This window comes from Otolemur garnettii, unplaced genomic scaffold (genome assembly GCF_000181295.1).
Source record: "Otolemur garnettii isolate 467f Iridium unplaced genomic scaffold, OtoGar3 scaffold00028, whole genome shotgun sequence".
Taxonomy (NCBI): domain Eukaryota; kingdom Metazoa; phylum Chordata; class Mammalia; order Primates; family Galagidae; genus Otolemur; species Otolemur garnettii.
Genome location: NW_003852423.1, coordinates 5,709,022 through 5,723,943, shown reverse-complemented (window position 1 = coordinate 5,723,943; position 14,922 = coordinate 5,709,022). Strand labels below are relative to the sequence as shown.

Sequence of the window (14,922 nt, the reverse complement as noted above, 5' to 3'; positions counted from 1 at the left end):
CCTTAGGTGTATGTGGCTGGCGCCTTAGCCGCTTGAGCCACAGGCGCCGAGCCAGAATTTTGTATTCTTTAAGTTCTGCCCGTCTCTTCACCTTCTTCTTTTATTTATTTTTTTATTAAGTCATTTGTACATAAATCATGAATACATTTATGCTATTATGGGATTCAATGTGTTGATTACCTATACAAATTGTAATGCTTACATCCTACTAATTAACATAGCCTTTACCTCATTTACCCAATTACAGTATTGTTTTTAAACTTTATTTTTTTATTATTATTTTTGTTGTTGCAGTTTTGCCAGGGCTGGGTTTGAACTCACCACCCTCGGTATATGGGGCTGACACCCTACTCACTGAGCCACAGGCACCACCCCCCAATTACAGTATTAAGACATTTGTGTTCTACACCTGATAGATCCAACTTGTACTTGCAGTATGCTCCATAGGTGAGGTCCCCCTACTAACCCTCCCTCTATCGACCTACCCCCTCCCCCACTTTTATTTTTAATATGTTAACTGTTCAAAGAGACCAGGACAATTGCTTATAGAAAGTCTCTGATTTTATTTTGGTCTGATCATTTACATGTATTGACTTAAACTTTTAATTGAAGTTTCATATACTGTATACATATGTTTTAAAGTAGAAAGTATTTATGACATTATCAAAGCTCTACAAGGTGTCATTAAACAATTGTTTACCTGTCAGAAACAATAAGTGAAATTGAAAGGCAAATGACAAATTGGAAAAAATAGTTACAATACTGAAATATTGTGTCTTCCCACAGTTTATGTTTCAGAAAGGAGAGAAAAAGAACGTCATGTCTAGCCTACGGCAGATGGTCTTAGTTACAAATGGTGGTAAAATCTTTACTTTTTAAGGATCAAGTTTCCATATCATTTAAATAGAGGAAACTGGTAGGAAAACCAGGGACTTCTTTCTTTGGGAAATCACAGTGTATGATTTCAAATATGTGCACCAGAGTGTACAGAAGTTCAAATAGAAACAAAAAAGTGTCCTTTCGAGAGCAGAAAGGCTAATTAATGTCCACAGAATAAATGAATGAATGGGGATACTATTCCTTCACTTAGCTAGACAGAGCAGGTTATCACTGAAATACTGATACTCATCTATTAGATTAATATTTTTTTCTAAATATGATAAGCAAGTACTGAAGGCTTGGGTCTGTTATTGTTCTGTCAGGAGTGCACGCACGTTCATTGAAATAGGATTCATTGAGCTTGGAACACGATCTTAAGGACAGGGCTACAATGGTTTCATGCATATGGTTGTACTGTAAGCTAGAAAGTATTCTGCCTCTCCTTCCAGTGGACCTGGGTCAGCCTCAAATGAACAGTAGCTTTTCCCCCTACTCTGGGACATGTTATGTCTATTCTACTGGTCACCGAAGACAACACAAGTGAAACAGAAAATAGTGAAAGGAAGCGCTGCTAAGTTGTTCTACTGGTTGTGCAACATGGCTGAGGCTGCCTGTAATACAATCCCTCTGCATTTCTCTAAAATGTCATTTAATCTATAAAAAAAAGAATTCAACCTCTCTAAACCACAATATCTATGTTACAATATCCTTTTGGGGGGGAAAAAGTTAACAGTCATCCACTCCAGCACAGCTTGCATAAACGGCACTGAAGAGTAAGCTTCAAAAATAAGGCTAAAATTTAAAGAATTCCTGGTTGGTTCTTGAGCAGGGGATCCTTCTCCTGGTTTCCGGGGAAGAGCACCACCTTGGCATGGTTGAGGAAGACGTTCAGGCCTTTGCTTTTGATCACATTCCCAGGACTACTTTCTATTGGCTTGTATTCCTTGTGTTTTCTGAAAACAATGTGTCGGGTTGTTACTGTTAAAAGCTCTTCAGCTGAATTATATTACGTTCTACAATCTTTTTTTGCCAGGTGCAAAAGGGTTAATTCCGTTTAACCTAATCTGCGGTTCACAAGACGCTGGTGTCTTGTGAACATCTATTTCTTTTTTTCATGCAATGAATGTGCTTGCTTACTATAATTTGTGATTATATGTTAAACATTAGGTTGACACAATTTTGTCAAGTTGCTGACATCTGATAGCATTTTCAGGATTAAAAATATAAACCACAGCAAAATTAGCAGGCCAGTTTAGTAGTTGTCACTCCATGAAATATTTTCCTCCCCTACACAAAATGTCCAAAAGCAAAGGAAGGGAAAATGGCCCATTTGTACAGAAATATATTTACATTTTACAGTACACTGATAGCAATGCAAAGTATTAGAACCAGAAACTTACTTGTACACCAAGAGGGCAACCACAGAGACAAATACCGCCAAGCAGCCAACAGAGATCAGGGCACCATTTGCCATTTTCAAAGGGGTGACTGGATCTTAAAACAGAAGCAAGGCCATATTAGTTCTGTCTTCCACCCAGAGGACACGCCACTTATAATGCCATTAAATAAATGAGGCAGGGAGCTGTCACAGAAGATGTACAGCTCCCTCTGGGCTTGCAGTAATCTTTTTCCATTAAATAATACACATAGTCTTTGGGTCAGCTTATCTTCCACTTAGAGGATGAGTCAGCTTGTCTGGAACACTGTGTTGAGGGCTCAGAGAGAGATGTTACATCCTGGAGACACCTGCTCAAGTCTCCGGTGACCCAGCAGCGCCACCGTGGGGAAGGGCTCTTGCAATCCACCTGCCACTCTCACCCCTACCTGCCTTCCAACTGCGCTACAAATTCCAGGAGCTGCTCACTCACCCCACTCTCTGAAGCCTTCACCCCCTGCAAGGGTGTCCTTTCCCTGGGTCCTGAGTCCACCCCTTCACAGCTGCTGCCAGCCTTCCCTGTCACCACTCTGCTCACCTCTCTTCCTATGTTACAAGGTGGTGCAATCATTTCTTTACACGTATTTCACCCCCTAGACTGTGAGAGCCGTAAACACCGGGGTTGTGTCTTCTCTCTACTCCCAGAACCCAGCAAATCCTTTAGTTCTGTCTCTGCCACCAAAGCGTGCCCAGAGTGGATTTGCTATTCCTCCATCTCCCTGTGCACAGACTAAAACCCACGCAAACAGGCTGCTCATTCTTTGTAATTCAGGTCCCAGCTCAGAGGCCCTTTACCAAGTGGGTGGCACTGGGTTGTTTGGTCTTTTTCTGACCTCCCAATCTGAGAGCCAACCTCTGTCTCTGCCTCCCTCCTTCCTCCCTGTTCACCCGTCTTCATCCCCAGACCTCGTTTTATTTTCTTTGCATGGTCATTGCCCAGATTTGATTACTGTCTGTGTTAAGTTAAATAAGCAGGAGGCTGGCCTGAGGCTATCTCATATTTTGAGTACCTACCCAACAAATAAAAGGCTTATTTCTTTATTTATTTATCCATAGAGCCTTACTCTTTCACCCTGGGTTGAGTCCTGTGGCATCCTCATAGCTCACAGCCACCTCAAACTCTTGGGTTCAAGTGATCCCCTTGCTTCAGCCTCTCAAGTAGCTGGGACTACAGGCACCCACCACAATACTTCACTAATTTTTTTTTCTATTTTTAGTAGAGACAGGGTCTCACTCTTGCTCAGGCTGGTCTTGAATTCCTGAGTTTAAGCAATCCACCTGCCTCAGCCTCCCGGAGAACTAGGATTATAGACATGACCCACCGCACCCCGGAGCCCACAGCTTGATTTTAAAATGTAGGCAAACTGAAGCCCAACTGAGTACAATCCTCCCTAGGTATATGCAGGGATTATTTTCAGGGACCCTGTGTATCAGAGGTCCACTCATAGTCTAGTCCTGCAGTTGGCCTGTGGAAGGCAGGTTTGGCATCCTCCAAAACTGTATTTTCTATTTGTGTTTGATCCAAGCATCGGTGGACTCTCAAGTTCAAACCCATGTTGCTCAAGGGTCAACCGTGTATTTTGTAACAAACGTCCTAGTTTCAACCAATCACCAGCAACCACCCTGTCACACCAGGCCACAGTAAAGCAAACATCAAGGGCGTTGCCTGTGGCTCAGTGGGTAGAGTGCTGGCCCCATATACTGAGGGTGGCTGGTTCCAACCCAGCCCTGGCCAGCTAAAAGAGCAATGAGAATTGCAACAAAAAATAGCCAAGTGTTGTGGCAGGCACCTATAGTCCCAGCTACTTGGGAGGCTGAGGCAAGAGAATTGCTTAAGCCCAAGAGTTAGAGGTTGCTGTCAGCTGTGACAGCACAGCACTCTACCGAGGGCAACAAAATGAGGCTGTCTCAAAAAAAAAAAAACAAAAAACCGCAAACATCTAGCTGTTGCCAATCAGATGATTTCTCTACTTTGCTTCCTGTTCAAGGCAGATCAGGAGTTTGAGACCAGCCTGAGCAAGAGTGAGACCCCCATCTACACTAAAAAAATAGACAAATTAGCCAGGCTTGTGGCAGGCACCTGTAGTCCCAGCTACTCAGGAGGCTGAGGCAAGAGGATCACTTGAACCCAGGAGTTTGAGGTTGCTGTGAGCTTAGCTGATGCCACAGCACTCTAGTCTGGGCAACAGAGTGAGACTCTGTTTCAAAAAAAAGTGGAATTGTGTCTTAAACCTAGACCTGTGCAGAGCATGAAGTACATGCTCAATGAATACTTGTTGAAAGGACTGCAGGTGCTTTAGGAATGTTCATTGGACCAATACATAAAAGTCATTTCAGGTAAAAAAAGATAAAGTCTATGTGTGTGCCTTTGAACAGTCATCTATTTCTCAAATTCTGATTTTTTTTTTTTTGGAGATAGGTCTCTCTCTAATGCCCAGGGATCCTCTCGCCGCAGCCTCTTGAGTAGCTAGGACTATAGGCACATGCCACTGTGCCCAGTGTTCTGAGCTTTATTTGGCTTTTGAAAATGACTCATATCACACCTTAAGTTATTGCTCACTAGAAGAAGAATTAAAAGAAAGCAAGTATCTAAACATCTAATTTACACAAGAGATCAATGCTTTGCCAGCGCTGAGGAAGCTTAATAGAATGAATTATTAAAGGTAATTAACAAAAGCTGGAGGAGGAATAACTTCATCAGCTCCTGGAGGTGACTATCCCGCAGTCACTCACCTGTGGAGGTTAAGGCTGCCCCCTCTGTCCCTGCCCTCTCCAGGTCTCTCCTGAGACCCGATCCCGCTTACCCTGCAGGAAGTAGGATACCCTTGTATCTTTCTCTGTATTGCTGGATCTCACCACAATATGCCCTTATACAAATAATTTTATGGATGATCACTTAAGCTTTTCCTTCTTTTTTTCTTTTTGCAGTTTTTGGCTGGGAGTTGGGTTTGAATCTGCCACCTCTGGTATATGGGGCTGGGCGCCCTACTCCTTTGAGCCACAGGTGCCGCCTTAAGCTTTTCTTTCAGCAAGGTTAAAGCTACCCCTTTATATGATTAATAAGTAAATACATGTTTAGCTACATTTACATTATCAGATAGGCTCCAAGTCCAAAGGAGTTATTAGTGAATTAGTCATTAGATTGTACCCGACAATACTCAAATTAAGGAGCGAAGTAAGTGGTGTCATGTGTACACAACTCAATCTTTCCCTTCTATTCTACTATTCTACTATGTAACATTCTTCTAAGACTTCTAAATAAGTATCTTACAACAAAATTGGCTATAAGTGAAATTCAGGCTTGGCGCCCGTAGCACAGTGGTTACGGTGCCAGCCACATACACCGGGGCTGGTGGGTTTGAACCTGGCCTGGGCCTGCTAAATAATGACAACTCCAACAAAAAAATAGCGGGGTGTTGTGGCAGGTGCCTGTAGTCCCAGTTACTTGGGAGGCTGAGGCAAGAGAATCGCTTGACCCCAAAACTTTGAGGTTGCTACAAGCTGTGACACCATGGAACTCTACTGAGGGTGACATAATGAGACTCTGTCTCCAAAAAAAAAGGTGAAATTCAGGGCCTTTAGTTACAGCCTTGTTTGAGGTTTGGGGAAAACTGGATGCCACCAGTAAAGGCAAATTTCTATTTTTTTTTATTTATTTAATTTATTTTTTTAGCTTTTGCCTGGGCTGAGTTTGCACCTGCCACCTCTGGGGCATTTGGGGCCAGGGCCCTACTCCTTTGAGCCACAGGTGCCGCCCAAAGGCAAATTTCTAAATGAAATTCATTTCTAAATGAAATTCCTTTGTCTACTCTGCTAATATTTTCCTTTCCAAACATTAGGAGGGCGAACAGTAGTTTTTCTGGAGAAGATCTGAAGCATAGTAAGTTGGTTAGTGAGAACACTTGTGAAATTTGGAAAGGAAAAGAGAGGACGTGTGGCAACTTAGAAGGGAGCAAGGCATCCGGACTTCTTGGCTTCGTATCTTTGCCCAGGTGGGTTTTCTTTTTTTCTTTTCTTTTTTTTTTTTTTAAGATAGTTAATTATATTTATTCATGGGCTCATTTTGCAAGCATTAGATCAAGCCTGGGCTTTGACTCTGTGATCCCATATTCACATATTAAGGAAGAGAAAAGCAAACTATGATCCATGTACCTGGCTGAAAACTAAAGGCTCGGGGTTAATCAGATGGTAGTTTTTGAATTCCTACAGCCTAGAGTTCAGCAGTCACAGGTCTTTCAGGTCCTTTTGGATGTCCCACAGGGTATCTGCACTTTTCTTGAGCTGAGCAACCTCTTCATCCTTTAGTTTCTGGTTGATGACGCTAGTTAATCCCCGAGTGCTGAGGATACACAGAAGGCTCAGGAAGACTTCATTCTCAATACTGTACATCCCCTTCACCGTTGTTGATACTGGGTGAATCCTGGATAGATTTTTCAGTATGGATTCAAGAAGATCAGCTACACTTAATCCAATCGCCCAATAAGTGTATCCTTTTAGCTTGATGACTTCATAGGCACTCTCAAACCATCTTATAAACTTCTTTCCAATTTTCACTATCATTGTCTGTTCCCATTTCTGGATTCAATTCCTGGAGAGAAACACCTGCCACATTGACTCCACTCCACACAGCCACACTTGAGTCGCCATGTTCTCCCAAAATCCATCGTGGCAGCTGCTGGGATGAATGCCAAGTTTTTTGCCAAGTTTTTTAGCCATAAGATAGCAAAATCTAGCAGAATCCAGGTTGCACCCACTTCCAATCACACGGTGTTTCGGTAATCCACTTAGTTTGGATAACATATGTAAGAATGTCCACTGGGTTGGAAACCACAATTATGATGCAATCAGGACTGTACTTGACGATCTGAGGAAGAATGAACTTGACAACATTAACATTTCTCTGTACCAGATTGAGACGACTCTCCCCCTCTTGCTGACGGATGCCTGCAGTTCCCACCACGATCTTAGAATTGGCAGTCACAGAGTAATCTTTATCTGCCACAATTTTAGGTGTCTGAAGAAATAAGCTCCCCTGCTGCAGATTCATCCTTTCTCCTTTAAGCTTATCTTCCAGAACATCACAAGAGCAAGTTCATCAGCCAGAGACTTTCCCAGAATGCTGATAGCACACGCCATGCCAACTTGTCCAACATCCACTATCGTGATCTTACTGTTTGGGACCTCTGCTGCTGCTTCTGCAACTGGTGCAATGAGTTTTTCCTTAAGAGTTGCCACTATGGGCTCGGCACCTGTGGCTCAAGTGGCTAAGGCGCCAGCCATGTACACCCAAGATGGAGGGTTCGAATCCCCAGCCCGGGCCGCCAAACAACAATGATGGCTGCAACCAAAAAAAAAAAAAAAATAGCCGGGTGTTGTGGCGGGCGCCTGTGGTCCCAGCTACTTGGGAGGTGGAGGCAGGAGACTCGCTTGAGCCCAGGAGTTGGAGGTTGCTATGAGCTGAGATGCCACGGCACTCTGCCCAGGGGGACAGCTTGAGGATCCTGTCTCAAAAAAAAAAAAAAAAGAGCCACTATGCACAGGAGGAAGAAGGCTCCACTAGCGGCTGTGAAAGTCAAGCGCAGGCGAGCTGTTTGCTGCCCCAGGTGGGTTTTCATGAAAACATGATAGCCTCTCCTTTGCTATCATTTCAGTGATCACGTCCCATTATTATTCGTCCATGAAGATTTTCATCAAAAGGTTTTCTTTGGCCATTATTTCACTGGGTCTCTCTCTCCCTCTCTCACTCCCCTACTCTCTCCTTCTGCAAGTTGATATGCTGTTGGGTTTTAATGTCAGTTTGCAAATCCTTATTAATAAACACTCAATAAATTTTGCACTGAAATAAAATTAACATGATAGCAAAGTTCCAGATATCTTCAGAATTGGGCACTCACTTTACCTGTAATATGAAATGCTTGTGTGACCATAAATCAAAACTTACCTCTGCCAGGAACAGAGACCAGGGTGCTTGTGAGGGCCAGACTTTCGTTGTCACTCAGAGTGAGGTGCACACAGTAGGTCCCAGACCTGTTGAAGGTTCTTCTCACGGTCAGCAGGCACGTGTCGCCCACGTGCACAGGGCCACAGACTGCATGCTGGGCGATCTTGCAGGTGGGGTCAGAAATGATGGTGCAGACCTCTGTGGGAATGCTGTCACGTGGAAGGGGTGGGGCAGGGCACGCAGGGCACAGAGATGGGGAGAGAGGAAAGTAATAACAGTCTTAAAAAAGAAAAATCATAATTTCTGTAAAATTGAATTCCCTCTTATTCTTACTCAAACCATATGATGAATTGATGGGTCTGATTTACTCTTTTTTAGGGGGACAGAGTACAGGGAACCTTATTGATGGTACATGACAAAGCTGGGCTCTCTGGCCTCTCCTGTTTGTCAGGGGGTCTGGTGTGGAAACTGGGTCAAGGGGAGATTCTCAGTGAGGTGGGGGACTGAGTAGGCAAAAATATGGAGCAAGTCACAAATTCGCCTGTCATCCTCATGCAGGGACTGGGCTAATTTTCCTTGTACCGGTCCAGTTTTTATATAAGTCTGATTTACTCTCAAGCCTGGGTGAAGAGCTACTATTCCAATGTGACTTTAGGAAGCTGAGGCCCCAGGACAGGAGGAGGAAGAAATGGCCTCCCCCAAGGCAAGAGGCTGGTAGAGACCGTGTAAAACCAAGTCATTCCCTCTACACCTTGAGAATGTCCAAAGGTACAGATGGCTTAGGTGTTAGGCAAAGTTTTTTTTGTTGTTGTTTGTCTTTCTTTCATTTTTCTTTTTTTTACACAGAGTAGTCTTGCTCTGTCGCCCCAGCTAGAGTGCAGTAGCTCTCCACTGTAGCAAAATGTGTGTATTCCTAATGCCACCACCTAGGGTCCTTTATAAGTCTTTCCTTATCCAGAGTTATGGGTAAATAGAAATTTAAATCAACTTTATTTGGACCTGGGGTCCTCACCAAACCCACCCTCTGATAAGACAATGTACTCACGTCCCTTGGCAGGTCACAACAAAGTCCATTAGGGAGTTGTCGGACTGTGGCATGGGCATCAGGACTTCTGTCATCTGGATGATGTTAACCTCTAAAATTCCCTCTAACAAAACACCCCCCCCCATAGAAAACGCATCAAAATACAAAATCAAACCAAGCTAAACAACCACATTGTAATAGACTGAATGTTTGTCTCCCTCAAAATTCACATTTTTTTTTTTTTGAGACAGAGCCTCAAGCTGTCCCCCTGGGTAGAGCGCCGTGGCATCCCAGCTCACAGCAACCTCCAACTCCTGGGCTCAAGCGAATCTCCTGTCTCCACCTCCCAAGTAGCTGGGACCACATGTGCCCGCCACAATACCTGGCTATTTTTTGGTTGCAGCCATCATTGTTGTTTTGGTGGGCCCAGGCTGGATTTGAACCCACCACCTTAGGTGTATGTGGCTGGTGCCTTAGCCACTTGAGCCACAGGTGCTGAGCCCACATTTTGAAATTCTAATCTAGCTCCAAGGTGATGGTATTAGGAGGTGAGGCCTTTGGGGTGAAGCCCTCATAAATGGGATTAGTGCCCTTATGAAAGAAACCCCAGAGAGCTCCCTTGCCTCTCCCACCATGTGAAGACACAGCAAGAAGTTCCCATCGAGAACCAGGAAGCAAGCCCTCTCCAGATGCCAAATCTGCCGATCTTTGACGTCCCAGCCTCCAGAACCATGAGAAATATATAAATTTCTGTTGTTTGTTTCTAAGCCACCCCAAGTCTATGGTATTCAATTGTAGAACTGTGGATGGACTATGACAGCCCCTTAATAAATTAGAAGGCAAAAAGGGGGGTGCTGGGAGGAGACAGCTCTCTCTCCATACAAAAACACATCAGATCTGAGAATCTATCCCATAGCTTTGGATATATGTCCATGAAGCATTTCAAAGTCAAACCAAACTGTTCTTTAGTCCGATCTAGATTTTTATTTCTAGAGCCCGTGTATTAGGAAGCAGCACCCTCTCTGGGTCAGTATTTCAGGAAAAGGTAACCTCTGGATGGATGCAGTCACTACCACCCCCAGCTCAGCGTGTGGCCAGCTTAACAGGTGTCTCAGCCTCAGGGGCAAGAGCCTGGGGTTCCATCCTCACCCCCAGAACCAGGGAGCTTTGGTGCCTACCTGTCTTCTCTGCTGGATACCTTAGGGCTGTGCCCCAAATGCATAGCCCTGTGTGGTGGCCTGCTTATTCCCCTTTTACATACAAGAATTATGACTTTGTCAAAGTTAGCTAGAAAAAGAGCATGGAAGTTGTGGGATGTCGATACTGGTTCCTGTCACCCATATCCATCCAGATTGCTTGGATGCACAGGGATCCAGGCCCAGGGCGGGCTCATTGGTATGTGGGCTGCACAGAGGGCTCCTGCTCACCAGGATGTCTAAAGAAGGCTGGGCTAAGCAGGTGGAAATCTGGAAACTAGTGGAATCTTTGCTCGTGCATGTGTGACATCACCTCAGACAAGGAGTAGGGTGCCCCAACTAGCCACCTTTCCCCTTAGAGTTAGCAAAGTGAGTGGATTCCAGCAGGGAAAGAACACCAGCCTTACCCACAATGGTGATGGTGGCTTTGAAGTAGCCGTATCTGTTAATCAGGCAGTTTTCATCAAGAATCTCATTCAGCTCCAGGAGGTCATCACTCGTAGGTACTGGAGTGTTGGGATAAGACTTCGGAGTAGTTGCTAAAAATGTAAAAGATACATGTGGTATAATCAGTAATCTAAACATTTGTCCTCTGCTTTTTAGAAGAACATCAAGAATTCTATATTAAAATTGCTGTGGAAATTTAAATGTGTAACGATTCACACAGATGCAAGAGCTATGAGGCATTATCATTGCTAAATTATGTAAATACATATAATCCTATATTTTGTTTAAACACAGAAAGCAAAAGTTGAGGCCATATTAAAGTGTACGCTGCGATAGTCATGGTGAGATAAAGCAGGCCTTAACAGACACAGTGGCGTTTTCATTTTGGAGGTGGGTATTCTGAGCTCCAATTCCAGCTCTCCTTGTTTTTAGCTCTTGGAGACCACAGGCACTTCATTTAACCTGTCTTTGCCTCTATTTGCTCATTGGTAAAATAGGAAAAATACTTCACTGTCCTCCCAGAGCTGAACTATGAAACTTAAATAGGATAAAGTATATAACACCTGCTTCTCGCAGCTGCCGCAAAGGAAATATTTAGTATGTATCAGTTTCCTTGGAAAAATGCAGAAAGTGTAATTATTTTCCTATTTGGATGTCATACAGCTCCAAATCTAAAATTCTAAAAGTCTCACTGTGATGAGCAGAGATGTGAGAAAGAAAGAAGTAAGTACTGAACATTTTTGAAAATAAGACTTGAATATAATTAGGGCAAATAATTTAGTGCCTTATTAGTTACAATTTAAACAGCTCTAATTGTAATGTGGAGGCTCCTTTAATACATGTTAAAGGAAATATGATACTGAAAATACAACCTTATCTTTTCTTTAATTTCCAAAGGCACATGAAATGGACTCAGTATTGGGAGAAAGGCATCCAAGCCTTTCAAGGGCTGCATCTCTGGTCAGCCTGGGCAACAGAGGGGCCCCATCTCTATCAAAAGTTTAAAAATTATCCTAGTGTGCCTGTAGTCCCAGCTATTTGAGAAGCTGAGGCAAGAAGATCTCCTGAGCCCAGGAGTTTAAGGCTGCAGCTGAGCTGTGATTATGCCACTGTACTCCAACCTGGGCCATAGAAGGAGATCTTGTCTCTAACCAAACCAAACCAAAGCCAAAACAGCTGCATCTCCAACTTGGTGACATGTAAAGGTGAAGCCAGCTGGGAACTTCCCCCCACCTCAGGGCTTCTCAGAACATGCCCTGTGGGTGAACATGCCCTTGTGACTCTCCTGTGCCCAGAGGTGGCTTCTCAGAGTTCTCAGAACCATTCCAGAAATGAGGGTTCCACAACACACACTGTGGGAAACGGCGCTTGGATAAAGCCTAGAAGGGTCGTGACACTGTTGGATTCAAAAGCAGTGGTTTATTAGCAGGAAGTGCTACGTCAGGCTCAGGGGCCCCTGAGTTTCACAGCTGTCCTTTTGATATGACTGCAGCACAGTCAGTCTGTCTGTCCTGAGATTGAACTGGTGTTCTCCATAGCAGTAGGTTTGTTTGTACAGGGCATTTAAAGTCACTGGCTCTTCCCCAGGAAACTACAAAATTTCCTTCTTTTGAAGTTCTTAACAGAACAGGTAGAGTTTAGTTGTCAATTTAGAGCATAGAATCACGACTATTATATTTTAAAATGTAACTCCTTAAAAAAAAAAATGACCAAATCTGCCAGGTGCTGTGGCTCATTCCTTGTAATCCTAGCACTCTGGGAGGCCAAGGTGGGAGGATCCCTTGAGATCAGGAGATCAAGATCACCTTGAACAAAAGCAAGACGCTGCCTCTGCTAAAAATAGAAAGAATTAGCTGGGTGTGGTGGTGGGCAACTATAGTCTCAGTTACTGGGGAGGCTGAGGTAGGAGGATCACTTGAGCCCAGGAGTTTGAGGCTGCTGTGAGCTATGATCACACCATTGCAACCTGCAACGCTAGCCTGGCAACAGAGTGAGAATCTGTCTCAAAAAACCCAACCCCCCCTAAAAACCAAATAATCAAAGTCAATGCTTCTACGTACGTAGAATACTTAAAAATGCATATGGAGTTTTGACATATGTATAAAGTCAAGGTATGACTAGAGGGCTGATGGAAAGAAAGAAACACCTTAAAAGACAGATGGGAAAGAAGGTAAACTTCATCCTCATGTCCTATTACCCAGAGAATGGGGTGAACACTCTTGAATCTTTGGGAAAATAGGAAAATTCTCTATGATATGATATATGATATGCTACATCCTGCTATACATACATTATATATAGCATTACACTGATTAGCATCCATCTTACAAAGTTTTTTTTTCAGATATGTTCACAAGAGTCTGAAAAACAATAGCACTGTTAGCTAAGAAAAGAAAACTCTGTGGCTTGGCTTGGCACTCGTAGCAGTGGTTACGGTGCCGGCCACATGCACCGAGGCTGGCGGGTTCGAACCTGGCTGGGGGCCAGCTAAACAATAATGACAACTACAACAAAAAAATAACTGGGTTTTGTGACTGAGGCAAGAGAATTGCTTAAGCCCAAGAGTTTGAGTTTGCTGTGAGCTGTGATGCCACCACACTTTACTGAGAGCGATGTAGTGAAACTCTGTCTCAAAAAAAAAAAAAGACAAAAACTCTGTGGTTTAAGAACAGTACGCACCCACATGCCTCCTGATTCCAGTATCTACCTGAGTCACCTCTTCACCTCTGCTTCTGCCTCGCTCTTGTGATTGCATTTGGTTTCTGTCTGGGGCTGTGCTTTATTAGGAAGCCATTTACCACATCAGAGAGAACATAAATTTTGGCCAAATGATAATATGCTGCTCATAACCCAAGCCTGTTCATATGGTTTGAGTAGCCGGAAATGCTTTCTAGAAGAGACCCCATTAGAAGTCAGGAGCTGACTCCCAGCATCACCATGGGTCTCACTACTCAGTCCCCACTCCAGCTCCCCACCCCAACAGCTGCTTCAAGGCTTTTTAGGGTTGATTACAATTGACCTAACACTTTTAGATAAAACCAGGCAGCTTCCCTTTGCAGTGTGGCTTAATTAACTCATTGGAGTTATTCGTTTATATCTTATGATCTGACCTAAGGAAAATAATAACAAATTAAAAGTATTTTTTCCAACTTGGCACCTGTAGCTCAGCGGCTAGGGCACCAGCCACATATACCAGAGCTGGTGGATTCGAATCTAGCCCAGGCCTGCCAAACAACAATGACAACTAACAACCAAAAAAATAGCTGGGTATTGTGGTGGGCGCCTGTAGTCCCAGCTACTTGGGAGGCTAAGGCAAGGGAATTGCTTAAGCCCAAGAGTTTGAGGTTGCTGTGAGCTATGACGCCATAGCACTCTGCCCAGGGCAATAGAGCTTGAGACTCTATCTCCACAAAAAAAAGTATTTTTTCATTGACTTCAAATATACACATGTGTACATGTGTCTCTCTCTCTCTCTCTATATATATATGTGTGTATATATATGTGTGTGTGTGCATCTATCTATCTATCTATCTATCTCTATATATGCTTTTTTAATAGATTCTCACTCTGTTGCCCAGGCTAGAGAGCTGTGACATCAGCATAGCTCATAACAACCTCAAATTCCTGGGCTTAAGTGATGCTACTGCCTCAGCCTCCTGAGTAGCTGGACTACAGGTGCCTGTGGCTCAGTGGGTAGGGTTCCAGCCCCATATACTTGATTTTTCTATTTTTAGTAGAGACAGGGTCTCACTCTTTTGAGCTCAAGAGATCCTCCTATCTTAGCCTCCAAGAGTGCTAGGATTATAGGTGTGAGCCCTGTGCCCAGCCAGACTTCAAACACATTCTTAATACATACTATGATAAAAATATTTTTATTTATTTATTTTTTTGAGACAGAGCCTCAAGCTGTCCCCCCGGGTAGAGTGCCGTGGCATTACAGCTCACAGCAACCTCCAACTCCTGGGCTCAAGCGAGTCTCCTGCCTCCGCCTCCCAAGTAG

General features: G+C 43.8%; 1 protein-coding gene, 1 non-coding gene and 1 pseudogene across 2 annotated transcripts in view; all 3 read right to left on the bottom strand.

The window, feature by feature from the left end:
• Positions 1-571: 571 nt before the first annotated feature.
• Positions 572-14,922, bottom strand: part of GPNMB (glycoprotein nmb) — a 36,240-nt gene continuing 21,889 nt past the window's right edge. The window contains exons 7-11 of the mRNA XM_003788604.3: positions 10,883-11,014; positions 9,301-9,403; positions 8,256-8,464; positions 2,280-2,373; positions 572-1,832 (exon numbers count right to left, since the gene is read on the bottom strand). Of these exons, the coding sequence (XP_003788652.1) occupies positions 1,679-1,832; positions 2,280-2,373; positions 8,256-8,464; positions 9,301-9,403; positions 10,883-11,014 (692 nt within the window). The 3' untranslated portion in view covers positions 572-1,678. The remainder of the gene's footprint in view (positions 1,833-2,279; positions 2,374-8,255; positions 8,465-9,300; positions 9,404-10,882; positions 11,015-14,922) is intronic.
• On the bottom strand, positions 6,249-8,241 carry LOC105886849 (annotated as a pseudogene).
• On the bottom strand, positions 8,769-8,875 carry LOC111724906. Its single transcript, XR_002773118.1, has one exon. It is a non-coding gene; the product is annotated as a U6 spliceosomal RNA (small nuclear RNA).